This window comes from Heloderma suspectum, chromosome Z, assembly GCF_057233095.1.
Source record: "Heloderma suspectum isolate Gila_16-S chromosome Z, 16-S_ref, whole genome shotgun sequence".
NCBI lineage: Eukaryota > Metazoa > Chordata > Lepidosauria > Squamata > Helodermatidae > Heloderma > Heloderma suspectum.
The window spans coordinates 14,046,208-14,071,709 of record NC_139476.1 but is presented as its reverse complement, the minus strand read 5'-3'; the positions used below and the strand labels follow the sequence as shown (position 1 = coordinate 14,071,709).

Genomic DNA, 25,502 nt, shown 5'->3' with positions numbered 1-25,502 from the left:
TGACTGAAGAACAGCAAACAAATGTTTTGATGACGATAAAAATTATATCTCTAGAGGGGGAGCTGTTGCTGTTCTGTTGCGTCCACTTCACCAAATGCATGGAGTGTTATCCTCAGCTGGTGGTAGTGTGTATGTACGTGCAAACACACATATACACGTACACACAGATATAGAAGGGGAAAAACTGGAAACAGGTGTCACATGAAAATGCAGAAAATATATCCTATAACATCATAAATGAAAGCTTAATAGAGCAGTCCTATCTCCCCTAGACAGCATCGGGGGGGGGGGGCACTGAATAGTTTGGATTCCTGGATCTGAGGTTGGAATCAGCGCTCCAACCTTGGACCCAGGAGTCTGAGCTCCCCTCCTCTTCCCCGCCTGCATGGAGAGAACCGTGCTGGCTCCCTCTCTGAGCTCGCAAAAGCAGCTTTGGAGAGAACGGAAAGGGTTCTGTGGGTGGGGAGGAGACTGGGGAAGCAGGAATATGAGCTCTCCCAGCTTGTTTTCCTCCCCTTCCACAGAGCCCTAGCTAGACGGGCAAAAATACCCATCTAGCAACAATGCAGAGCGGGAGAAGCTCAGGGGCGATTATCGCCTCTGCACTCCTCCCACTCCGCATCAAATACCTGTCAGCCTCCGAGTTCGGAAGCTATGGGCATCCGGATAGGATTGCTCCCGAAACATACGCAGACTAAATGCAGTGGTCATTTACAACTGCAGCATTCAGTGATAACCACTGTAGGATGGCTAAAAACCAGGTTCATACCAATCTTAACATTGCTACCAATAATAGGTCCCTGGTCCCCATGTGCTTACAATCTAAAATAGTGTAGGGAAACAATGGAGGCAGAGAGGGTGGGAAAAATCAAGGTAGAGAGTGAGAAGAATGGAAGCCAATGCCAGTACGCTTACTTAAAGCTTGGTTACAGTTGGGAATAAGGATGAGGGGTGTATGTTGAAGGCTCTGTGAAAAAGGTAATTTTTGAAGGATGGGAACAAGGTGGCACCATGCCCCGGTTTAAGGAGGCCATCACATTTATTTATTCATGCGCTGTATTTTTATCCCGCTGCTATTTCAGACTGCTATTGTCTCCCATCCATCAAAAAGAGAGACAGGCCCTGTCATCAGGCTTACAAACTAAAAAGGGAAGGGAAGGGGAGTGGAGTGGAGGGCAAAGCTAGAGAGGAGGAGATGAGTTTTTCCAAGACCAGAAAAATAAAAGTGGCAAGCCATAAGTGGGCATTTATTAATAGCTAGTCTGGCTTTCCCTTGCTGGCGTTCTCACACTGAATAGCAACTGGTGCCTCTTGTTCCTTTGGCTGATGGATGGCCCGTAGGGTTCTTTCCCCTGCTTTCTGCAGTCCCAGGGCTACAGACCAGTGGAGCTAAATTCTCTTTCTGGCAGGGATGGTAAGGAAAGCTCCTTGCAGTTGATCCTTCTCTAGCCAATGGATGGGGCCACATTGGCTTCCCTCTTGGCTTGATGTCATTCCTGGGGGGGGGGGGCAGAGGGTGACATCACCCCATCTTCCTATATCCCCTGGCTTATGGCAGAAGCCAGCTTGTGCTTCCTTTTTGCTCTCGAGTCCCAGAGGCAACTCATGCTTAGGGGCAAGGAGGGAAAACAGGCAGATTCTTTCAATGCTATGCAGATGGATTCAATGGTCCTGTTATCCTTAACACACCAGGAAATTTGTCCCACTGAACTTCTATCTGCCTTTCTTCATTGAAATTTAGACTGTACATCAAGTGAGGCACAGACTTGCTTTATGTTCTTCAGTACTGTGCTGCTACATAAGGAATAATAGAGATTAGTGCACAGCTGTGAGCTGGAAAGTCTTGGATTCAGATTTTGCTACAGCTGCAAATTCTGTAAGTGGCCTTTAGAGGGGCCACTAACTCTTCACCTCAGGATGTACCTACCAATGAGCTCAGGGCCCCACCCATAACTATGAGCCGCAGGCAGGTATTTGGGTGGGATTTAAACACATGCCTATGCCAGGTTTGATAGAATCTGGGTTATCTTGATGTGGTGATCGCCAGTACCTTAGATGGCTTTCAAAGGAGGTTCGACACATTGCTGTAAGATGGCTATTTATGTAAGTGCAGAAAAGGGCAACTAAAATGATCCAGGGGCTGGAGCAACTCCCCTGTGAGGGAAGGTTACAACAGCTGGGATTGTATAGCTTGGAAAAAAGGAGGGTCAGGGGAGATATGAGAGAGGTGTACAAAATAATGCATGGTATGCAGAATATGGATAGGGAGACATTTTTCTCCCTGTCTCATAATACTAGAACCCAGTGGGGTCCTCCCATGAAGCTGAACAGTGGGAGATTCAGGACAGATCAAAGGAAGGATGTCTTCACACCGCACAGAGTTAAACTGTGGAATTTGCTACCACAGGATGTGCTGATGGCCACCAATCTGGAAGGCTTTAAAAGGGCATTGGACACATTCCTGGAGGAGAAGGCTATCCATGGCTACTAGTCCTGATGGCGATGTGCTATCTCCAGTACCAGAGGCAGTGAGCCTATGTGCGCCAGTTGCTGGGGAACATGGGTGGGAGGGTGCTGTAGCACTCATGCCCTGCTCGTAGGTTCCTGGTCAACAGCTGGTTGGCCACCGTGTGAACAGAATGCTGGACTCTATTAATTTGCGCACTGTAAATTTTGTTACATTGATTTTAATTGGTCAAAATCAACCCATGTCATTGATTTTATTTATAAGGTATTAGCAGTTTATTAATTTCCTTAACTATTTCACTGTTATTGATTTGCTCTTAATAAGATGAATAATAATGCATCAAATGATTTCATTAACATTGTTCATTAATAATAATGTATTAAAATGCTTCACTAACATACCAACCCATCAAAAAACAGCCACGTTCCCCTGCAGCGGAACAGTCTGGTGCGGACACGTAAACGCGCATTAAATTACCCCATAAAGCATTTTGGCCAATCACAGTTCAGCTAGTGGCTTTTCCCCGCCCTCCTGCCTCGGAGAAGGGGAGTGGCCTACACGGAGGCGTTCAAATTCCGGATTCGACTCGCGCATGCGCACTACTGCCACACCCTCTCTCCCTCACGCTCCTTGTACGTGCTTTACGTTACGTACTACGTGTCGTGCCTTGTCATCTCCCGCCCAGGCCGTGTAGCGTCCTCAGCGCCAGGGTGTTTGACGTGTGCGGCACGCCTCCGTCGTGGGGGGGGGGAAGGAAAGGAGGAGGGCGGGCCTTGAGTTGGCCATGAAGCCTCCGACCTCCTCATTGGCTTTCCGGGAGCGTTTCGCGCGCGCTTCTATAGCGTCCGCATCCTGATTGGCTAGTCAGCAGCGTCGCGTCGCCTCCCGCCTTCCTCTTGCGCGGGGCTGATCCTCCTCCCTCACCACTCCTTCCTCGTTTCCCACGAGCTCCACCTTGATTGGTCCTTTCCTCCCTCTTTCCCCCACCTCCTCTCAGAATGAGAATCCGGTTGGATAATCCCTCTCTCTCTCGCTGTCAGTCTTCGTGTAGGGGCGGACTTATAAGGACCGCCTCCCCCCCCCACCCACACACACCTTTTCCATCCTTTCTCCTCAGGGACGCTCTCATCTCCTCGCTGCCGGGCTCGACTCAGAAAAAGGGGCGGCGCGAGGGAGGGGGGAGTCGGGCGCTGTTGGCGGCTGAGGCGGCGCGCGCACACGCGGCCGACGCTCGCGCGCTTGCACGCGTGCGCAGTGAAAACTATTCTTCTCCTTGCCTCTGCCTTTCAGCCCCCTCCTCCGTCCCTCGCTCGCTGGCCCGGCTCGCGCCACTCGGGCGAACGTTAGGCCGCCCGCTCATTGGCTGCTCCGCGGCGGCGTCCGGCCCGGTCGACGGTTGCGGCCTCGAGTTCCGCGCAGGCGCACAAGCCCGGAGGCGCTCGCTGTGAGGGGGCCGCCGCCGCCCGCCGCCGCCGCGAGCCTCGCCGTGAGGGGAGCCGCGGAAGACCTGGAAGCGCGGCCGCCGCCTCAGCCGCCGCCATCATGAGCGTGGAGGCGTACGGGCCCAGCTCCCAGACGCTCACCTTCCTGGACACGGAGGAGGCCGAGCTGCTGGGCGCCGACACGCAGGGCTCCGAGTTCGAGTTCACCGACTTCACCTTGCCCAGCCAGACCCAGACGCCGCCCGGGGGGGGCGCCGGCGCGCCGGGCAACGCGGGAGCCCCTGGCGGAGGAGGGCCCGGGGGGCCGCCCTCCGTCGTCGCGGCGGGGCAGCTCGACGCCCAGGTGAGGCCGGCGCGGGGAGAAAGAGGACGGGGCGGGGCGGGGAGGGGAGGCAGGTCGGGCCTGCCGCGTTAAAGGGAAGCGGAAGAAGGCGGGCGAGGAGGAGGAGGAGGAAATAACGCCTCGGCGCGCGCGTGTGTGTGTGTTGGGGGCATGGGGGGTACGTGTAACCCCCCCCCGCGTACCTTTGTGTAGAGAGCTGTCTGTGCGCGTGTTTAGAAACGGAGTATTGGGCAGCTGTGTCGGCACGTGGATATAGGCAGATGCCCCCCCCCCGTGCATTATGTACACACACAGCATATCGAGAGAGAGAGGAGGCATAGGCCGTATACACGTGCACGCACAGTCGCCCAATATTCCTTTTCCTTCCAGTCTAGGAAAGACATCCTTTCCCCACAAAAGGCTACATGCACGCAGATCCATGACACGCTTGCTTGCGTGTGTGATATATGTACACTATACACACACATTCTCTCCCTTGCGCGTGCGCTCTCGCTCTGTGTGTGTGTGTGTATACACATACATACACACACACACACATACATACATATGCACACACACACAAGCATGCATGTCATGTAGTGTGCATGTAGGCTTCTGTGGCGAAAAGTAGCCTTTTCTAGACAGGAGGTAAAAAGAATATTGGCGGATTGTGTATACTTTTGTGTATGTCTTTATATGTATGCATTTCTTTATATGTATGTATTTCTTTATAGGTATATACCGTGCATCGGGGAGAGAGGGATGTATATGATATGTGTCATATGCATCTCCTGTGCATCTGTCTAAATCTCTGAGTAGAACTGTTTGTGGTTAGAAGCCCTTTCCAGAGCAGTAGGTGTGTTGGGCTGTTTCAGTAAAACCAACAAAGTGTTAACATGTTTATTATGGTATGAGCTTTCACATGTAGGCACATTTGTATATAGATGTGTCCATCTCTGTACAATGTGTGTGTGTTATGACCACACTGGCTGGGGAATTCTGGGAGTTGCAGTCCAACGCATCTGGAGGGCACCAGGTTGGGGAAGGCTGGAGTAGACATTATAGCGTACTTGCACTTGTAAATATGTGTGGATATTACACATGCTGTGGGTGTACATACAAGGGTATAGTGAGTTTTCAGTGGAAAGTAGTCACAACTAATGTTAGCTGGATTGGGCCACTGTGTACCTTTTTGTGCCTTTGGAGGAGGAGTTGAAAGGATATTGATTTGTGTGTGCGCACATGTATATTAGCTAGGAACCATTGGAGAAGTGTAACAGTCTTACAACTACCCCCTCCCCGAAGTCACTAGTCCTCACTGTTACTAGCTTGCCCCTTCTAGACATAACTTTTAGGCTACAATCCTGTGCACTCATACCTGTGAACTTATTTCGAGTAGTCATGCATAGGTTTGCACTGATTGTCATTTTGTGAGGTCTGAAACAGAGATCCAGCTCTCTCCTGTTTTCCAAAAGTTTCCATGCCAGATCATCAGAAGATAACTCTTACTTGCCATAGGAGACTGGGCACATGATTTTTTACAAGAGGGGAATGTAATTGTGAATAACACTCAAAGTAGTGTACTAAACAGGAGATTATTTGTGTCTGTAGAAACTGGGGCGAAAAGGAACAAATTTTGTGTGAATATAACAACCTTTTGTGGTTAAAGTAGCCTTGTAGAGAGGAGACCAAGAAATATTTATGAGGATGGGGGCACTGTAATGTGATGTAATGTATAAAAGTATTCTGTGAATTAAGGGAAGACTCATCCCTCCTCAACCAAGGACAGGGTTTCTTATCAAATCATGTAAGGGCTTTATTTTGTGAACCAGCCAGAGAAGTTTGGCTATTGGGCAGCATAGCAATGAAATAAATAAATACTGAAACGGTTCTGGTGTGGATAGAGCAGCATCAACAGCAGTAGTTTTACCTCTGAGTAACTAGGTGTGGCATAAACTGCGGGGCAAGGTGTGTGTACACATAATGAATACATCTTACCCCAAGCAAGTGCCCAGACTATTTAGAACCATAGAATAGTAGGGTCGGAAGAGGCCTATAAGACTATCACGTCCAACCCCAAGAGTAGCTTTCCACTCTGTTCTCTGGATTTGCTCTACCTAGCAGTGGAGCCCTCTGTTCCTCGGCCTTGTGGGAAGTTTCATCACCTCATGCTGGACAAGTGATGACAGGCAGTGCTTGAAGCTTCTTGCATCTTCTTTGGAAATGCTTCTTTAAAGGATAAAACATCTCTCTGTACGTGTCTGAATTTTCACAGGTGCACTGTGATAACTTTGCAACTCTTTTAAGAATTGGTCGCTTGCATGCTGCAAACTGTGTGTTAACCTTGTACTTTATGAAAATAGACCACAGCTGTTGCAGTTTTCTCTTGGCCACGTCGATTCAGGAAGTACTGCATGCTTGTACCCATCCACCTCTTATCTTCCCCAGCAGTTGGTTGCTAGTGCTACAAAACATTCCCATATGAGTAGTGACATAACATAAGAGTAAAACATGATGTAGTTTTAATTAATGCACCAACAAAAAACCATAATGCTCAGTTTCCCCTAATAGACCACCTTAAAAAGTGCTCAATTGAGTGTGTGTGTGAGAGAGTAAATAATACGTAGCCCTATTGCCATTTGTGTTGGGTCTTATTCAGACATAAATTTTAAACTGTTGGGTCCCCCATTGCTAAGCCTGAGCAAGTTACCCATCGCTGTCTTACAATATCTAGTCCACAGGATAATGACTGGATCTGGACGTAAAGAGGTTCTATTGCCTTGGCTGTCAGTAACCTGGTCAGTCAACATTTCTCTTGACCTGTGTTTGCTCTACTTGACCTCCTTTAACTGGAACTTCGTTGTTGTTCAGTCATTCAGTCGCGTCCAACTCTTTGTGACCCCATGGACCATAGCACGCCAGGCCTTCCTGTCCTGCGCTCTCTCCCGGAGCGTGCTCAAGTCCATATTCATTGCATCAGTGAACTGGAACTTGGTTGGTGATTTTTCAGTCTAGCAGTGGCCTTTTTCCTTTGCTTTTTGAAAGGAGGAGACTAAGCCCTAATGAAAAATGAGCATTTTGGTTGCGGCCTGCATATTTGATCCATGTTTTTGTAAAGCCTTTTCTGTGTGAGTGTTTTTAAAAATGGTCAGGTTATGGCTTATGAACATATTGATGCTGAGCTTTCCCAGCAAAAGGATAGTACTTCTGTCTGTTGTCTTCAGTGCTAGCTGTTGCACAAATAAAACTCTACCAAGCCCCCAACCTTAGTAGATGAAACTTTTTTTCTCTCATCCAAAATGTTAAGTCTTGCCTCTTAAAAAAAAACAAAGGGCTTGTAGCTGATCAGAAGCCAATCATCTCTTTTGAAAGAGTTAAACATAATAAATGATCACCCTGGCATTTCTTGTAGTTATGTGTGCAGATGCTATATATTGCCTCAAAAGAAATGAGAGTGGGAAGCCCAGCCAAAAAACCCCGCCTCTTCAGGCAAAGAAGTTTTTTTGAGCAAGCCCCTACATGATGCTCTTCTTCTAGCCAGACTTGTCTGTTCAAGAGATGGTGTTGAGATGATGGCAGATCTTGTCGACTTTTTTGACCCCCTCCAAGAACCCCCCCCCCACACACACACACACACACACTGCTCATGTTGAAGAACCTATTGTTGGACAGCACATCTTGGATTTATAGTGAGGTGAACAAAGTCCAACTCCATAATTTGGGAGGAAATAACTTCAGCGTGTACTTGAGCAGCTGCTGAACTTGATTCCCTCTTCCCTGCTGCTCAGTGCTTCACTTCTTGGGTGTGCTGATGTCTCTTTGGTTCTGTTTTTTAGGGAGGTTTTTTTAATAAACCTTTTGGTGTTTTAATTCATGGATGTTTAATATAATCACGTGTTAGACCTCTTCATATTAACCAAGGCATTAAACATGGGTATAGGCAGTCTGCTATATACCTTGCATTCTCAAGAATGTTTTGCGTGGTCTTTTCTTCCGGGGACCGTTAAGGCTCCAACTCAGTCAGGATGTTGCAGGGTGAAAAACTATAACATCACATTAAAAAAAAACCCCTCTCCTCCCATCAAAACTGAGGTCAAGGCTGTGTTTTTATACAAGGATATAGCACACTTCCCCTCAGTGTGATATGCATGGTTGTGTCCACACACACACACACACACACACACACTTTTACTTTCTCAACTACCCTATGAGATAGGTTAGGCTAAGAAATATCGACTGGCCCAAAGTGAGCTTCATGGGTGAGTCGGGATTTGAACATTGGTCTCCCAGATCCAATGCTTCAATCACTGCTGGATTCAAGAGAGACTGTATGTGTATCTGAGAATACCTACGGACCTGTGTGTGGGAGTACTTACGAGTTTTCCTTCTTAATGTGACCCGTTGGTTAATTTAGAATGAGCAAGGCCAAGCAGGAGGTCATTACTGCTGGCTCCAATTGGCAAGACAATTAAAGACACGCAAGTCCGTTTCCTACTGATATGTATTCACATTTCCTCCATATAGGCTGGGGATCAGTACGGGGACTGGAGGGGAGACCCAGATCTAGCACCCAAAGGTTTCATTCCATCAAGCCACAAGCATAGACCCTGATCTCATGGTCCAGTGCTCCAGAAATGGGAAAAATGGTAGGGAATGAAATCCACAAGCCCCATCCCACCTCCCACCAATTTAAACTAGTTTTTCCCCCTCCTCCATAGCTTTCTAAAAGCAGTGGATGGGCTGGGCTGAGGGTAGGCTCTGTAATTCCAGCCCTGGCAAGGTCCCACTCCTCTCGCACACTAATATTCACCTCAGCCCCTTTCTTCTAGGCAGAGATAGGAGTGAAGGTCTAGGGATGGATAGAAATCAGTTGTGTGTGTTCAAAAATGGATTTTAATTTTTTAAAAACAATTCAATTATAAGTAAGTGTGCCTTTTAAAATGATATAAAAAGAAACTTGGATATGGTACAAATGAACAAACTAAAAGTTCCACTTACATTCTCTCAAAACAGAATCATGATGATCTGTCAAGATCCTGAATTAAAGACTGCTTTTCTGTATAAAAGAAAACCTGGGGTGGGAGGGGAGGAATCTGACTTCTGAGGTTAAGCACCGTAAATGATACAGTGTGCCAGTTTCCACATAATGATGGCAAATCGGGGGCTACTTAGTTCTCAGGTTAATTTTGGGTTCTTTAACCCACAAACAACCCAAAGTGTCCAGGGTCACATGTCATGGAGCAACCTGTGATCAGGCTAATAGGAAGCTGCATATTGAAATTGGAAGTGGCTTGCACCACATCAAATCATAGGTTAATTAACCCATGAGTGGCTGCTTTTACATTCAACCTCGGTCAATAAGTAATCCATTGTGTTATATTATTGTGGGTTTTCTGCTGGACCCAGGGACTAGGAAGTCATTACAGATCCTAGAATCCAAGAGGTGGCATCCTGTGGGCCAGTTCGCCCATAATGACAGCCCAGGAGCTGTCGGGACCAAGCAGGAGAGCGTGGGGGTACTACCTGCAGTGCACCAGCCACTTCTGCTTTTACTCAGCAACCCACACTTAGCTCCTCCATAGATTGGTTAACCATGGGTTAACCGCTGGGTTGTTTAGCCCCTAAGCAAGCTATCTATCTGGGTTTGGATGTCACACTCCACATCCTACGATGGAGCTGAGTGTTAGTTGTTGAGTAAAAGTGGATGTGGTGGGCATGCAGGAGGTAGTCACTCTCTCCTGCTCATGCATAAATTGTTTAAGCCATGGGTTGTTGTTACATGTGAACCAGGTCTGTATCTCACCAGGATCATCCACTGACTTGTGTGTCTATCTTGTGGAGAAATGCTATGATGCCTTTATAGGAGTAATCTCTTGTTTCTGGCTAGTTCTGGAGACTCGTTTCAATTCAAACCTGTGCATCTTTACCCAGAAGAGAATTCCATGTAGTTCAGTGGAGCTTAGTTCCAAATGAGAGTGCGTAGCCTTCCGTAAGTGATCTTGCTTAGTATCATTGCCTGTGTACAGAGATAGTGAAACAGAAACCTGTCTCATGTCTCTAAGACAGAAGTCTGTCTGCTGTTGAAAGGGCATGTGGGCTGCATGGCCAAGGGCTTTGGATTATCCTCAGTGTTATGAAAGCTCTGTTAAGTTGCAGACCAATATTTTTTTAATTGTTATTCCAATTAGTAGGCATACCTGTCAGGAATTACATGCATTTCAAAATGGGATACTTGATTTAAATAAAGCAATTTCCAGAGGCATAGCCATGTCAGTCTTCTGCAGCAAAAACAACAAAGTCTTGTGACACTTTAAAGACTTAAACAATATTATGGCATAAGTTTTCATAGACTTCTCAGGTGCAGGAAATGTTATCATTCCTGCATCTAGAGATGCATGTTCTCCCCAAAGCTGAGGTAATTGTGGGTAAGTATAAAGTGGCAGAGTTTGGTGGCTAGATATGCTGTAACACTATAAGGATGATATTACTGATGGCTTTTGGTCCATCTTTGTGGGCGATGTTGGTGTAAAGGGCCCCAGCATCCATGGTAGCTAGAATGGTGTTCTCTGAGAGACTGTCAATGTATTGTAGTTTCCTCAGGAAGACATGGGTATCCTGTATTGAACTTGGAGGATTGGTGGCATATGGTCTGAGAATGAAGTCTGTATAACCAGACACCCAACTGAGATAGTAGTGATGCCTGAAACAATGGGCCAGCTTGCATGTCATGGTGGCAGATCATTGGTTAATTAACACATGATTTGCTGGGATGCACACTGTGTGCGAGCCACTTCCAGTTTCTGTGAACCCCCAATTGGAGGGTGTGAGCATAATGTGTGAATCCAGACTGATGAGTTGTTTAATGGCTAAACAGTCCAGTGGTTAACCCAACAACAAGCCATGGGTCCAGGTTCACACGTCACTCTCACAACTTCTAATCAGGCCGATCAAAGGTTGCTTACAGAAATGGGAAGCTGCTCACCCGTACTGCACAGCCCTGCAAATAATTGGTTAAATAACCCACAATTTGCTGCTGTGACATCCGAACCAGGTCATAGAATGGGTTTACCTCAAAAGCTCCTGTGTTCTTATTGATGCTTAGGCAATCTATGACTTTACGTTTTCTGGTTGCCTGGTTGTGTATTTTCCATAACAGATAGAAGATGCCTGATCAAGGTCCTGAGGTGTGTTTGTGGAGATCTGGTCCTCCACATCTGTAGCAAATTACTTAATCAAGTTGTATAGTTCCTTCTGGATAGGGGCCTATAAAAGGCCGCATTGGTGAGTTTCCTCAGCCTCTGTACATAGTCTTAACTTGTTCATCGTGATGACAGAACTTTGTTTGTTGGCCTCTTTAATTATGGTGTCAGTATTTTTCTGAGGCTGCAATTTATCAAGAGCTCAACACTTTATCTTCTGTGACGTGAATAGAGACAAAGGTTTCCTAGCACATTACGTGTATTAATTAGTTCACCAGCCCCAGGATATCTATTTTAAATCAGGGTCTTTTCCTTCTCCTGTTCTCCCCCCACACACACATACATACACTTTTTATAATACCTCCTTTTTGTAATGCCTTGCCTGATGAAGAGATCTGCAGATCTCAAAAGCTTGCACATGTTTTGTGATCTTTTGGTTTGCCTAATAAAGGTATTGCACTAATATGAATTTTGGCCATAAAAAAGGTCAGCATGGCTACTTTATTTATTTATTTATTGCATTTATATCCCACTTTTTTTCCTCTTGCAAGGAACCCAAGGCAGCTTACATAATCTTCCTCTCCATTTTATCCTCATGACGACAACCCTGTGAGGTGGGTTGGGCTGAGAGTCTGACGGGCCCAAAGTCGCCAAGTGGGGACTAGAACCCGGATCTCCCAGCTCCCAGTCCAACACTCTCACCACTACACCACACTGGCCCTTGCTTTTTCAGGATGTCTGTGTTATCACCCAACAGCTGTTTTTGAATGGCTACAGTTAATAACTTCATTGTTACTGTGTGTACTTCCTGCATTGATTTCCCTCTGAGCTCACTGTTTACATTCCCCTCCCTAAAAATCTGTCTCTATACCTGTAAGTCAGAACAACACTTCATGCTTCAAATGAGGTGGACTGTAGTCCACCAAAGCTTATGGCATAATAAATTTGTTAGTCTGCCACAAGAGTTCTTGTTTTTGATTTAAAGCAATTATTCAAGTGAATTGCATTTTTGTGGTGATTTCTAGCAATTGGCCCCGGAAAGGGCTCTCTTGACACCCCCCTCTTGCATTGTTAAGCAAAGCAAAACCCTCACCTTGTGAGCAGCTGAAGTGTGTTGTTCCTCTGCTCAGGCCCTGCAAACTTTGGAAGAAATGAGCAGCTAAGGTGCAGCCTAAATGAAGGCCCCCTCCCAAGCCTCCGTTGCTCTTCATACTGGGGAGGGCTGTGTGTGGAAGAGCTCTCTGCTTGTATCTTAGCTTGTGGAGGAGTGAGTCAATGTTGCCAGTCTCTCAGCCCTTCCTTAGGCCCTCTTAAAAAATGACTTGCTGTGCAGGGGTGTAGGCTGAGTGGTTGTAAAAGTGGCTGTGCTTGTTTAGCAGGTGAAAATGCTCCAGTTGTACAAAAGGTGTGGGCTTGTCTCTAAAGCTGCTGTGTTTTTATTGCTGCTTAGGCAGCCTAGATTCTCTAGTTAGCCTTGTGCTGCAGGTAGTTAAGGAACAGCAAAGGGAAGTGAAGGAACCTTGTGCAACTTGTTCCAATAAAGTTAGGCTTGGAAAGTTGTTTGAAGTGTCTGTGTTTTGACACGTGGGGCTGCTTTGAGGAATGTGAGTGATCTGTGATGTACTGCTGCTGATAAATGATTTTCTCAGGAATAATTTAGAATTTATAGCTGTGTGTTGTCCCTGTTGTATTGCAAAGTATTCGGGGGTTGCTTGGTCCTGAATTGGCAATTAAGACCAACAGCTTTATCAAGGACCTGCTCCTGGTAGGGCTGAAAACTGCTCAAGTACGAAACTGATGACTGGTGGTGGGGAGAGATTATTTGAAACTAGTGGCAGGAAAGGATGTAGATAACAGGGAAGGGTATGGAGGGAAGAAAGTGGGGAGGCAGTGATAAAAGCCAAAAGGAATACAGCATATTGGGTGGGTGGGAAACTCCTGTTAAAATTTTTTTTGTTTTTTTTCGCTGCTTCTTTCTAAAAGGGCCATGTTTTTTTTTCATCAAAATTCAAGATTCTGTGTGCATGCTTGTTAAATAGCCACTTGCCCATGGTGTGTAAGAATTATCTCCAGGTGACCAACCAGGCAGCCTACTAAAACATTTTTGTGCTAATAGTTTACTTGCAAGGCTGCCCATCCTGATAGACCATTGGAAAGACTGGGGCTTGCACAGCAGTGGTGCCAGGTGGGCTGTGTCTGCTGAGGTCCCACACCCCACTCCGGCTGGCTGCTTTTGGTTAATGACAAAATGTACTCAACAGCCTGAGTTCACGTCTGTCTGCTCATGACATTGGAGCCATTTCCCTCCTCGATCTTGCCTCTGTGAATCTTAGTTGCGTGACTGAAAAACCTGTTTTGCTCCAGGTCAATGGGCCAGACGGCATTCTCCAGAATGGGGCAGTGGACGATAACATACCTAAGACCAGCCAGCTTCTTGCAGAGCTCAATTTTGAGGAAGACGAGGAGGACACTTATTACACCAAGGACCTGCCTGTGCATGCCTGCAGGTAAGCTGGTGGGGCCTGCAGTGGCAAGAGCTGAATATCCTCTCCAGTTCACTACAGAGCCTCTCCCTATGGCCCCAGAGTCACATCCATTTTAGTCTGTTTTGCCGCTGCCCTTCCTGCCACTGCCAAACAACTCCCTTCTCAGGCTCTCCTGGCACCCTCACCTACAGCTTTGGTGAGGAGGATGGGTTTGCAGGCATGATCTCTGTCTGGCTGATGGCAGGTTTTAGAACTTGGATTGGGCTGAGACAAACGCTTAACTCAAGGTGAAAGTTCTCCTTGTGATCTAGGATGAGGCACCAGACCAGAGAGCCTGAGCATGACATGCTGGTCAGGATAGATTGCTGACTCCCACTCCCTTCACTTCAACACCCCACCCACACTCACCTCCCTGTATACCAGGAAGAGGGCCCCTCTTCTGAATCCTCTCTGGCTGTATGTGTGTCCCTTTCCCCAGCCAGAAGCAGCAGCAGGTCACCCTGAGAGCTGTCAGCTCTGCCCTTTAAGAGCTGTTGATGCATCGACAGCATTGCAGCTGCACACAACATCTTTCCCAGGCTTAGGGATGGTGAGCTGATGGTGGTCAGAGGAGGTCCCAGCAGTTGCCTGCTTTGCCTCTATCAAGCTTCTTGCAAATAGCCACACCTGTGTGGCACATAAAGCATTGTCTTCAGAGGATTGGGCAACAAAACAGCTTGTGGGTGCTAGGTGGCCTTTCAGATGGCGAGGGGTGGTGGAAGGGGGAGTGTTGCTGAGGATCCCTAAGGCTTCTCTAGTACAGAAGCAAGTCTGTTTTATTCACACATACACGGCATTTGCTCAGTTATGCCACATTCTGCCATGCTCTTGGCTTCTTTGCCAGATAGCACAGCTGGACGTATGGGGATCTGTGGGAAAGTGTCCTGACTTCTTGAACATCTTCACATGCTGCAACATTTTCTAGTTCAGCGCAGAGGGCTTTGGCCCTCTGGCAGCATACGCTTCCTGTGGTCAAAGTACAGCTTGCATTGTGGTAACATAAAGGAGAACTGGGGCTTAACTACTGATGCCAACTCTTCGCATTGCAGAGAAACTAAGAACACTAAGCAGCTGCACAGCATTTTTCTGTGGCAGTTTCATGTTTGATCAGCTTGTGTTGGAAAGGACCAGGGGAAAGCCCGCTTGCTTCTCTCTCCTTTGAAGCAAAACTAACTCTCCATCTCTCTGTGTCCTTAGCTACTGTGGCATCCATGACCCAGCTTGTGTGGTCTACTGTAACACCAGCAAGAAGTGGTTCTGCAATGGACGTGGGAATACATCTGGCAGGTAACATCGCACCCACAGTGGGTGGTTCACCTCTGTTGAGCTTATGAACATAGGAAGCCACCTCACACTGAGCTGGATCACTGGTCTCTCCAGCCCAGTTCTGTCTGCTTTGACTGGTAGCAGCTGTCCAAGATCTCAACCAGAGGCCTTTCCCTTCTCGCCACCTCTCAGTGGGGAGGCCAGAGTTCAGATCTGGGACCTTTTCTGTGTATTCAGTGCAATGCGTATGGTCTACCACTATGTCATGGTCCCTTCCAAGTCCTGTAAGGATTTAATCTTGAACATGTTAGGACTTAACACCAAGCAACTTTTAAAATTGAATAGATTGATTTATAAGCCACCACTTGGGGCCTAGTTCTCACAAGACAGCTTCCATCGAATACATATCACATACCAATATTTTATAAAACAAAATCATCACGAAGGCACAAATTACGATATAAGGCACAACATAAAAACAGCAGTCAAGCTCAGTTACTTTAAATAGTAGCATCCGGTTCAATACATTAGCATCAATACAGATAAAATAACTAGCACCAGATCAAATGATAGCAGCTTTTCATATCAAGAAAAGTGATACAGAACAAATAGGTCTTTAATGCCTGTTTGAAGGCTTGCAATGTTATACAAACCTCCACTGGAATATAATTCCATTAATGTGGGGCCACTGTTGAAAAGCCCCCTTCCTTGTGCACACCAGCCAGATTGCTCACACCAGTAGGCGCACAAGTAGGGCTTCCAAGCATGATATGAAAGAACAGGCAAGTTGATAGGGCTGTAGGTAACCCGGTCCCAAAAGATGCACCGTCATGGAGTGCAAGAGAAACAGTATTTCTTTAAGTTGGCTTAGCTTGTTTTTGGCATTTGGATGCACAGGGTTGCCCCTGAAGGAGCTTGTTGCGAAACACATTGGGCTGTATTACGTTTTCACTATTCATGCTATTGAGAACGTGTTTCCCTTTTTGCATTCTTTCTGGGTTTGGTGCTCCCCTCCTGGTCTTTGGTGCCTCCCTCTTGTGGTTGTGCAATTCAACCCAGCGTGGCTTTTTCTGTGTTTTGTCAGCCACATCGTGAACCATCTTGTGAGAGCTAAATGTAAGGAAGTGACTCTTCACAAGGATGGCCCTCTGGGTGAGACGGTCTTGGAGTGTTACAACTGTGGCTGTCGCAATGTGTTCCTCCTCGGCTTCATTCCAGCCAAGGCAGACTCGGTGGTCGTTTTGCTGTGCAGGTGAGAGGAACTGCTTTTTTGGAAGCAAATTGCTGCGCCTTGGCAGGGCAGTCTCTAGTCTTCTACAGTCATAATGAATTATGAAAACTTTTTTAAAAAATTAGGCTTGGTGACTCTCTTCTTCCACTTGTCTAATATAGTATTTTCTCTAATATCTTGGTTGTGCAGGCAGCCTTGTGCTAGTCAGAGCAGCTTAAAAGATATCAACTGGGACAGCTCACAGTGGCAGCCTTTGATCCAAGACCGCTGCTTCCTTTCCTGGCTGGTCAAAATTCCTTCTGAGCAGGAACAACTGAGAGCACGGCAGATCACTGCTCAGCAAATTAACAAGCTGGAAGAGCTCTGGAAGGTGTGTATGAGAGATTGAGGCAGATGGTAGAGTGAAAGGAGGCGTCACCAAGTCATAAGCACAACTGCATGTCATAAGCACAACTGCATGTACATTGTGGTACTGGGCACAGAATGCAGCTTCCAGAGAATCTCAGTTTGCTTTTTAAAATCAAGTATCTGGTCCTTATTGCTGCGATGATGTGCTTGAACATCCAAAACCTGTGTTGCAGAAGATGTGGCTGAACAAGATTTTCAGTTGCTGGGAGTTCAAAGTGCTCTCGTCTTGCATCTCCCGCCATGATTTAGGAAGACCCACCATGAAGCTAGCTCACGTCAGGCAGGTTGCAGTGTGGCAGAGGAGAACTGTAGAATGCTCTCTTCTGTGACTGCAGGAAAACCCATCCGCCACCCTGGAGGACTTGGAGAAGCCTGGTGTTGATGAAGAGCCCCAGCACGTCCTCCTCAGATACGAGGATGCTTATCAGTACCAAAACATCTTTGGGCCTCTGGTCAAGCTTGAGGCAGACTACGACAAGAAGCTGAAGGAATCCCAGGTAAGGTGCAGTATGGGGAAGAAGCAGCTGCTCCAAAATTGATTGGCCGGGTGGTAATAGGAATTGTTTGCTGGGTATTCCTTTGAGTTAGGCTCTCTCTTTGCACAGGGGAGAGTGCTCTGTGCCAGAAAAGAGTGGATGTCTTGTGTTCCTTGTAGTGAGTGAGAGAGCGTATTCTTACTAGCTATTATATTTGTGTCCTGCCCTATCTTAAAGGCTGTGAGTGGCTTACTCAAAGGAGGGGAAATTATTTTCCCTGTGTGTAAGGTGTATCCTCCCAGTAGCCTTCTTTGCCTTCAGTCACAAGACAACCAACGACTGCAGCAGAGTTATTTTGGGGCAGCGGGAGAGAGGAAGCAGGCTCCCAGAAGATCGGGTGAGCAAGCAATCCCTTTGCAAGCGATCAATTCAGCCTCTTTGTGAGTGATGAGTAGGGTGAGAGGAAGAGCAGTTCTGCTGAATCCTAAATTGATCCACCCTCTTTTCCTTAACAATGGTTCTCCCATGACGTTTGAAATTCTTGGTTAGATCTTCCAGCAACTGCTAAACCAGACTCAGCTCTGAAGTATCACCGGGGAGTGTTAGCAGCCCTTCCTGTGATTGTTCAAGCTGTGAGCCAGCCGTGTAGTACCCGGGACAAAGGAGACAGGAAGTAAGGCTCCAGATCAAGTATTGGCCTCTCCTTGCCCATGTGTAAAGTTAGGATCTGTTCCATTATGTTTAGACCCAAGACAACATCACTGTGAGGTGGGATCTGGGCTTGAACAAGAAAAGGATCGCCTACTTCACCTTGCCAAAGACTGACTCAGGTGAAAACTAGAATTAACAAGGTCAACAAACCAAAAAGATTGGTTGGGGCTTACTTAAAAAGGGGTGGGGGGGTGGAGGTAGATTCTGATTACACAGTATCACTGCTCGTAATGGGTGGACTCAATACCAGCTCTGGAAGTACTTACAGCTTCTCGCTGTCTCCTCAGATATGCGCCTGATGCAAGGAGACGAGATCTGCCTGAGATACAAAGGGGACTTGGCCCCGCTGTGGAAAGGAATTGGCCACGTTATTAAAGTTCCTGATAGTATCCTTTTAATTTCAGAGGAGAACAAGGAGGGCTTGACCCCTCAGCTGTACAGTGGATTTAACGGCAAGTGGAGTCCTTCAAGTGCCAACTTCAGGCATTTGAAGGAGAACTATGGGAGACCACCGGTTTCTCTTTCTCTGTGCTATCTCAGAACATCCCTTATGATCCTGTCACCCAAAAGAAGTAAAAGGCCTTGGTTTATGGATGTTTCACCCCCATTCTTCCTCTGAGGAGGTCAGAGCAACTTCCTCAGGCTGGTCTCCCATCCAGGCAGTTAACAGGGCTAGATGGGATCAGCTTCAGCAGTGGAAACTGTTGTGGGCATTCCAATGACATCTGCTCACTAGAGTTGCATTGCAAGAAAAGGTACACAGGTGGGGAATGCAGACAGCCTCTGAAAAGAAACGTGCAGCTGTTAGAACAATTGCTACTTAACACGGTTTTGAAGATTATGGTGATGAAATTGCGATCGAGCTGAGGAGCAGCGTCGGCGCTCCTGTGGAAGTGACCCATAACTTCCAAGTGGACTTTGTGTGGAAGTCGACTTCCTTTGACAGGTGGGTGAAGTCTTACCTAGAAGGCAGCTATGGGTTGTGAAGTACCCTGAAAAATGTTTTTGGGGTTGGGGTGGAGGGAGAGAGACAAGGTGATGTGGTTTATATTTGTATTTTTGCCTTTCAGAATGCAGAGTGCCCTCAAAACGTTTGCGGTGGATGAAACCTCTGTGTCTGGCTACATCTATCACAAGCTTTTGGGTCACGAGGTGGAGGATGTCATTATCAAATGTCAGCTGCCAAAGCGCTTCACAGCACAAGGACTTCCTGACCTCAACCATTCTCAGGTAACCTTATCCTGTCCCACAACAAAGGCAAGAGTTAGAGCGGGGAGAGCGTCAAGTGTCCATTTCGTAACCTGTGCTCAGCCTGTACGAATTCACAATCTTTGCTTTCTCAGGTGTATGCTGTGAAGACTGTCTTGCAGCGCCCCTTGAGCCTAATCCAGGGCCCTCCTGGGACAGGCAAGACTGTGACATCAGCCACCATTGTGTACCATCTGGCTAGGCAAGGAAATGGGTAAGAGCCAGAGTGGAGAGCACTGAATCTTCCTCACCAAAAAATGTGTAGAGCTTCGAGGGCTGAAGATCACTGTCAGGATAACTGAGCTTACATTTATAGAGCACTTTCTGTTTAGATGGCACTTTTCTTAAAGGTGCCACTGGAACCCGTAGTCTGGCGCAGATGAAATATCCCAAGCGCTTAACCATGGTTGTAGTATAGTTTGATTATTTAGCTAGAAGTCATAACAAAACCAAAGAAGCTTCAGATCTGAGCAACGAAATTAGCTCTAAGTTTCCTAGCATCCAGCACAAGTAAAGAATAACACAAAGTCACATTTTTCATTATCAAACAGCAGGAAACTGAATCACAGTTAACAGGCCACAGGGTCGTGGATTCTATTTCTTCTGAAGTACAAATTCCCTCCACCAGCTTTAATCATGTTTATGGAATATGCCTGTGCTGCCGTTAACAAGTGTTTGTAGTCCTTTCCAACTCTTGAGTAGCGTTAGAACCATGGTTTAAAGTTGATGCCGCTGTAACCCTGAGCCACGGTGAAGAGAAAGGGGAAGCCCTTGTGGGGCTTGGTTGTTGGTTTTTAATTACCGCCTCATCAATATTTGGCTCCACATTTTACTCTGTATTCTGAAGGCCTGTACTGGTTTGTGCCCCGAGTAACATAGCTGTGGATCAGCTGACGGAGAAGATACATCAGACGGGGCTGAAAGTGGTGCGTCTCTGTGCAAAGAGCCGTGAGGCCATCGACTCCCCTGTCTCTTTCCTGGCACTGCACAACCAGATCAGGAATATGGACAGGTAAGATGCAGCCTGAGAAGGGCCTGTGGTTACATGTTCTCTCTAGCACTCTGCCTCTTAAGTATACCATTCCCTCTCTAGCACTCTGCCTCTTTAAGTATATCATTCCCTGTTCTCCACATCCCCTGGATTCTGGAGCTTAATTGCCTCCTATCTGCCCAATAGGTTCCTGACACCAGTAGGGCCTTTAGCTGTTATTCTGCTAGCTACATCGGCCTTGACCTCTAGACCTCACTTTGCTGCTGCTCAACCAGATGCCAGTCTTGCCCACAATGTGGCCAACATCTGTGTTTGTTGCCTCCCCATGTTCTTCCAAAACGTAAAGCCCTCCCAGCTTTCTTAGATAAGAAAGGTAGTTCTAGGAAGACCATGTCGGGTGGGTCCCTCCATCAGCTGCTCCAGCCAAACTTCCACTGGAAAAGTCTACTAAAACTGGAGCTGAAATCAGTCTCCTAGCAGGCAAAGATAATTTAAAAAATCCAGTTGTTACTACACAAATAGTCATGCTAATCGTCTCTCTCGAGCAGCCTTCCCCAACATGGTGCCCTCCAGATACTTTGGAATACAACTTGCCACTGGTCAGGCTAGCCGGGGCTGATGGGAATTGGAGACCAAATACATCTGGACAGGTGGGGGAGGCTGCTATAAGGGACCTCTTAGAGATGGCATCCTGTTGATGGGATACCTCCTTGAAGAGGACTGTTTTGCTAAGCTTTAGGCCCGAGGTTAAGATCTCTTTATTTTCCTGAGCCTTTAGTTCTTTAGCAAACAGCAGACTTGTTTTATTATCTGCAGATCAGTTTCAGGCAGATCTTAAAAAAACCTCATTTCCTGATGCTCATATTACTATCACTGCCAAGTGCTGCCTTTATTTTCTGCCAGCTGCTACATGAATCGATTTTTGCTTGTTGCTTCAATTTAATTGTGATGTCTTCATTGATCGTTACATGTAAAAGCAGGATATGGCGTCTTTAAACAGGCATCCTGTAGGGCCTTGGGGTAACTGGAGCATTCTAGCATCACCAGTGGGGGGTGTGTGTGCTTGCTTCTCAGTATGCCTGAGCTCCAAAAGCTGCAGCAGCTGAAGGACGAGACTGGGGAGCTGTCGTCTGCAGATGAAAAGCGCTACCGGGCACTGAAACGGACAGCTGAGCGGGAATTGCTGATGGTAAAAAAAATCCTCTTACGCTGATACTGGCTTCACCTCTCACAGGTCTGGTGCTGGCAGCTGATCAGACCAAACAAGCTGCTTGTGGCCAAATCCATATGCTACAGGAGGCTGAGCCTCAACCTTGTTCACCATCAGTGCTGTGATGGGAAAAGAGCAACTCAAAATGCACTTTCATCATGAAGAATCCCAGTGGTTCCAACAGATATTACAAGGGAACCTTATCCCATGGTTTTCCAGCCTTCTGTTGATATCTTTTGGGGAGGGTGTGGCAGTTCCTCAAATTTTCCTCAAAATTTCTCAAATTTTGAGGAAAATCTCAGTTCCTCAAAAATTCCTCAAATTTTGCCGCTTGGTCTCCCTCAGAATGCTGACGTCATTTGCTGCACATGTGTGGGAGCCGGTGATCCAAGGCTCGCGAAAATGCAGTTCCGGTCCATTTTGATTGATGAAAGCACGCAGGCCACTGAGCCGGAGTGCATGGTGCCAGTTGTCCTCGGGGCAAAGCAGGTAGGATGGGGCTGCTTTAAAAAAGGAGCTACCCAACGGGTTAAAGAGCCAACAGGCTCTTCAGCAGTTCTGACTGTTTTCTATCATCTTAATATGCCCAGCTGCTTGGGCTTGTATGTGGTTTTCTGAAATGTCTGTTCTCTGGGCCTTGAGAAGAGAATTTCAATTATTCATAGCCCATGGTGTCTTAGATTGATGGCAAACAACTGCAGCCTTGCATGGGTAAAAAACAATGGAGTGCGACCTGCCCCCAAAGCTTTGCATTTAAATCCTGTGTGTGTTGGGGCTGAAGATGGGGTCCAAGATTAGGGTACTGAAGAACTAGTAACTAAGAGAAAGCATATGAAGGATGGATGTAGAGGGGGGAAAGGTTTAAAAAAAAAAAAAAACAGGTGAGAATAATGCAAACAGGAGATGGGGACCAGCCTGTGCTAGAAACTGGTTGGTTGTGGAGAAGAGCAGCAGGCAGTGTTACCAGGGGAGAACTGGGAAGCAAGGGTAAGAACTGCATGAACAGGGCCAGTGAGAGACAGGCTTTTAAACAGTAAATAATCCCAGAGTTGCGATGATTTGTGCAGCAGCTCTGCCTCTGTTCTCTACAAGGTTGAAGGAAGGTTGCGGGAGAGGGATTGTGAGAGATGCTCTTCTGTAGCAGTAACTTTCCAACTCAGCACTTTGGCTGACCTCAAGAGCAATTTAAATCCACCAGCAGCCATTGCCTTCTGATGTTCAGCATCTCTGCCTTCTAGAGGTGGAGCGAGGGCTTTACCTGAGCTTCTCCTGTTGACTTTGATCTTTGCTTGCCTAGCTGATCCTCGTGGGTGACCACTGCCAGCTCGGCCCTGTCGTGATGTGTAAGAAGGCGGCCAAAGCAGGCCTGTCTCAGTCCCTCTTCGAGCGGCTGGTGGTACTTGGGATCCGGCCCATCCGTTTGCAAGTGCAGTACCGCATGCATCCGGCCTTGAGTGCTTTTCCTTCCAACATCTTCTATGAGGGGTCTCTCCAGAATGGCGTCACCGCAGGTAACGGGTGTTTGTGGCAGTGGTGGGAGTGCAGGTAACTGAGTGGACCTTGTAGCTTCAGAGAAGCACGGTAACATCTTTTGCAATGGTACTCACATTGCAAGGCTGTGGATTTTGGAAGCCTCCACTCTAAAATAGGTTTAGCACAAAGCTTATCTCTCGTGAAGGCCCCAAACTGGCTCCCTCTAGATGTCTTGAACTTCAACTCCCATGATTCCCAGCTAGTAGCCATGCTGGCTGGGAATGATGGGCATTGCAGTCCAACACGTCTGGAGGGAGCCCAGTTGCAGAAGAGTGCCTAGGCCTCTGCAGAAGGCGCTGATGCTGACAAACGAGTTCTGTATCCCTCTGCAGCGGACCGTGTGAAGAAGGGATTTGACTTCCAGTGGCCCCAGCCAGACAAGCCCATGTTTTTCTACGTGACCCAAGGGCAAGAAGAAATTGCAAGCTCCGGCACTTCTTACTTGAACAGGTAACAAATCACGTGGGAAAGAGGAGAGGCTCCAGCTGAATCCCTGTGAAAAGGGTGTGTGTGGAGGGGGTCCTCCAGGTTTAAAAAAAAAAGAGGAATACTGTTGGGTTCACCAAAAATGAGAAGATGTGGCTGAAAGAAGCAAAGGAGGCTGAACTTTTTAGCCTGTTAGAATCCAGAGTTCTGCAGCCCCATAGGGGAGAGGTGCAGTCTGGTGCACAGATGGTTGGGGGAGAACACGATCAGTCAGCAAAGTACATCAGCTGGCGGCATGCTATTTCCACTAAACTCCTCTTGTCCCAAACATTGTATAATCAGATGAAATCTATTCCAGATGGTGCTCCCAGTTAAATTTGCTTTAATTCCTCTTTGGTCAAGTGAAGATGGCCTGGAACTTCAGAAGGGTCAAGATGCCACGAGTTACAGGGGTTACAATGCCTGGGCAGCTCTGCGCATGCTCAGGCACATGACTCCAGCCTCAGTAACATCAGGAAATGCACTGTACGGGTGCAGTCTTCTCTACCCCTCGCCAGTTATGCTTGTCATTTTTTAAAAAAACGCTTTGACAATCTGAGAGGTCAGAATCAATTAGGTCGTTGGAAAAGCTTTATTGTGTTGAATGAACTGACTGGAGTTGCAAGCAGGTTACGTTAGAGTAGGGGTGTTGAACCTCTTTCAGCCTGAGGGCCTAATCCTATTTTGGAGAAGCTCTCGGGGGCCACATTCCAGCGGGGGGCCAAGTACAAAAGGAGTGGGGCCAAAACAACAAAAAGACCTGCATATTGTAGGTAACGTAACGCTCTTACTGCCTGCAGTTAAGCCTTAGGAAAGGCATTTCAGCATTTTAGAATGGGGGGGGGGATCATGCAAAAGCTGGGAAACCGCTAGACCATCAGGGAAAAGGAGCAGGTGGCCATCCGGGGAAGCCTGGGAGGGCTCTGGCCTCATATTCTGCTGCCTGTCTACTTCTGCTTAAACGAGGGCCCACGGAGAGACTGATTCCTCTCTTCCCCACCCTTCTGTGTCCTACAGAACGGAGGCTGCGAATGTGGAGAAGATCACCACCAAGCTGCTGAAGGCTGGTGCAAAACCGGATCAGATCGGCATAATCACTCCCTATGAGGGCCAGCGCTCCTACCTGGTGCAGTACATGCAGTTCAGCGGCTCTTTGCATACCAAGCTTTACCAGGTATGGCATTCCCCGCATGCTTTCTGAGTTTCCTGTGTCGTCTATGTTGGCGTAAAACCTGCTGGTCTCTGCACTTGGTTCAGAGCAACCACACCTGTATTTACAAATATTCTGCTTGAAGGCACAGAAACCTAACCACTGCCATGTCGTGAAGAGCAGGGTATGGCATAATACAGAAAAGAAACATCAGATACTGTGAATGTTAACCTGCTGAATGTCCAGCCTGCTGACTTGTGGATTCTGGGAGTTGTGCAGTGGAGACTGGTGGCTCCAATGCCAGTGGGGTAGTGAATCCGTTCCGGGTTTCAGTCGGAACCAGTTGGAACTCTAAAGGACCTATTCACCTTGGATAGCTCCTTTAGAGTTCTGACTCATTCCAACTCAAAACCAGAGTGGATTCCCCGCTCAACTCACATCAGCCTCCACTGGAGTTGTAGTCTTCAGTGCCTCTGGAGGGCACCAGGTTGGGGAAATCTGCCCTGTCCACTAAAACTGTATGGACTCTCTCTGGAATTACTGAGATGTACAGACTAAAGAGAATTCTTTGGCCGTGGGCTGCTTGTACTTGTGTTAGAGGTAGGGCTGTGCAGGTGATTTTGTGCTCTGAGCCTCCCTCACTTTCAGGATGTCATGCAGCTGAATAAAAACAACAACTTGGCACCCAAGAAAACATGAATTTCTGTAACGGTAAAATTTTAAATGGATAAAAAATTAACCCCACCCACCCCCAAACCACCATACAGTGAGGATGAGACAGAAGATCATCCTTAGGACTCAGAACTGTTTTGAACAATTGATTCTGGGAGTCAGAACTACCTCTCTCAATCAAATGGG

At 47.2% G+C, this 25,502-nt stretch overlaps 1 protein-coding gene across 2 annotated transcripts in view; it reads left to right on the top strand.

Moving 5' to 3' along the window:
- Positions 1–2,684: 2,684 nt before the first annotated feature.
- Positions 2,685–25,502, top strand: part of UPF1 (UPF1 RNA helicase and ATPase) — a 29,833-nt gene continuing 7,015 nt past the window's right edge. For both annotated transcript variants that reach the window (XR_014786498.1, XM_084826075.1), the window contains exons 1-17: positions 2,685–4,252; positions 13,795–13,937; positions 15,153–15,242; positions 16,306–16,473; positions 16,642–16,822; positions 17,196–17,357; positions 18,082–18,166; positions 18,335–18,433; positions 18,885–18,993; positions 19,118–19,277; positions 19,391–19,509; positions 20,143–20,307; positions 21,361–21,475; positions 21,842–21,985; positions 22,794–23,007; positions 23,362–23,479; positions 24,512–24,668. Coding sequence is in view for 1 of the 2 variants with exons in the window: in XM_084826075.1 (XP_084682201.1) it covers positions 4,010–4,252; positions 13,795–13,937; positions 15,153–15,242; positions 16,306–16,473; positions 16,642–16,822; positions 17,196–17,357; positions 18,082–18,166; positions 18,335–18,433; positions 18,885–18,993; positions 19,118–19,277; positions 19,391–19,509; positions 20,143–20,307; positions 21,361–21,475; positions 21,842–21,985; positions 22,794–23,007; positions 23,362–23,479; positions 24,512–24,668 (2,472 nt within the window). In the remaining variant the exon portion in view is untranslated. The remainder of the gene's footprint in view (positions 4,253–13,794; positions 13,938–15,152; positions 15,243–16,305; positions 16,474–16,641; positions 16,823–17,195; positions 17,358–18,081; positions 18,167–18,334; positions 18,434–18,884; positions 18,994–19,117; positions 19,278–19,390; positions 19,510–20,142; positions 20,308–21,360; positions 21,476–21,841; positions 21,986–22,793; positions 23,008–23,361; positions 23,480–24,511; positions 24,669–25,502) is intronic.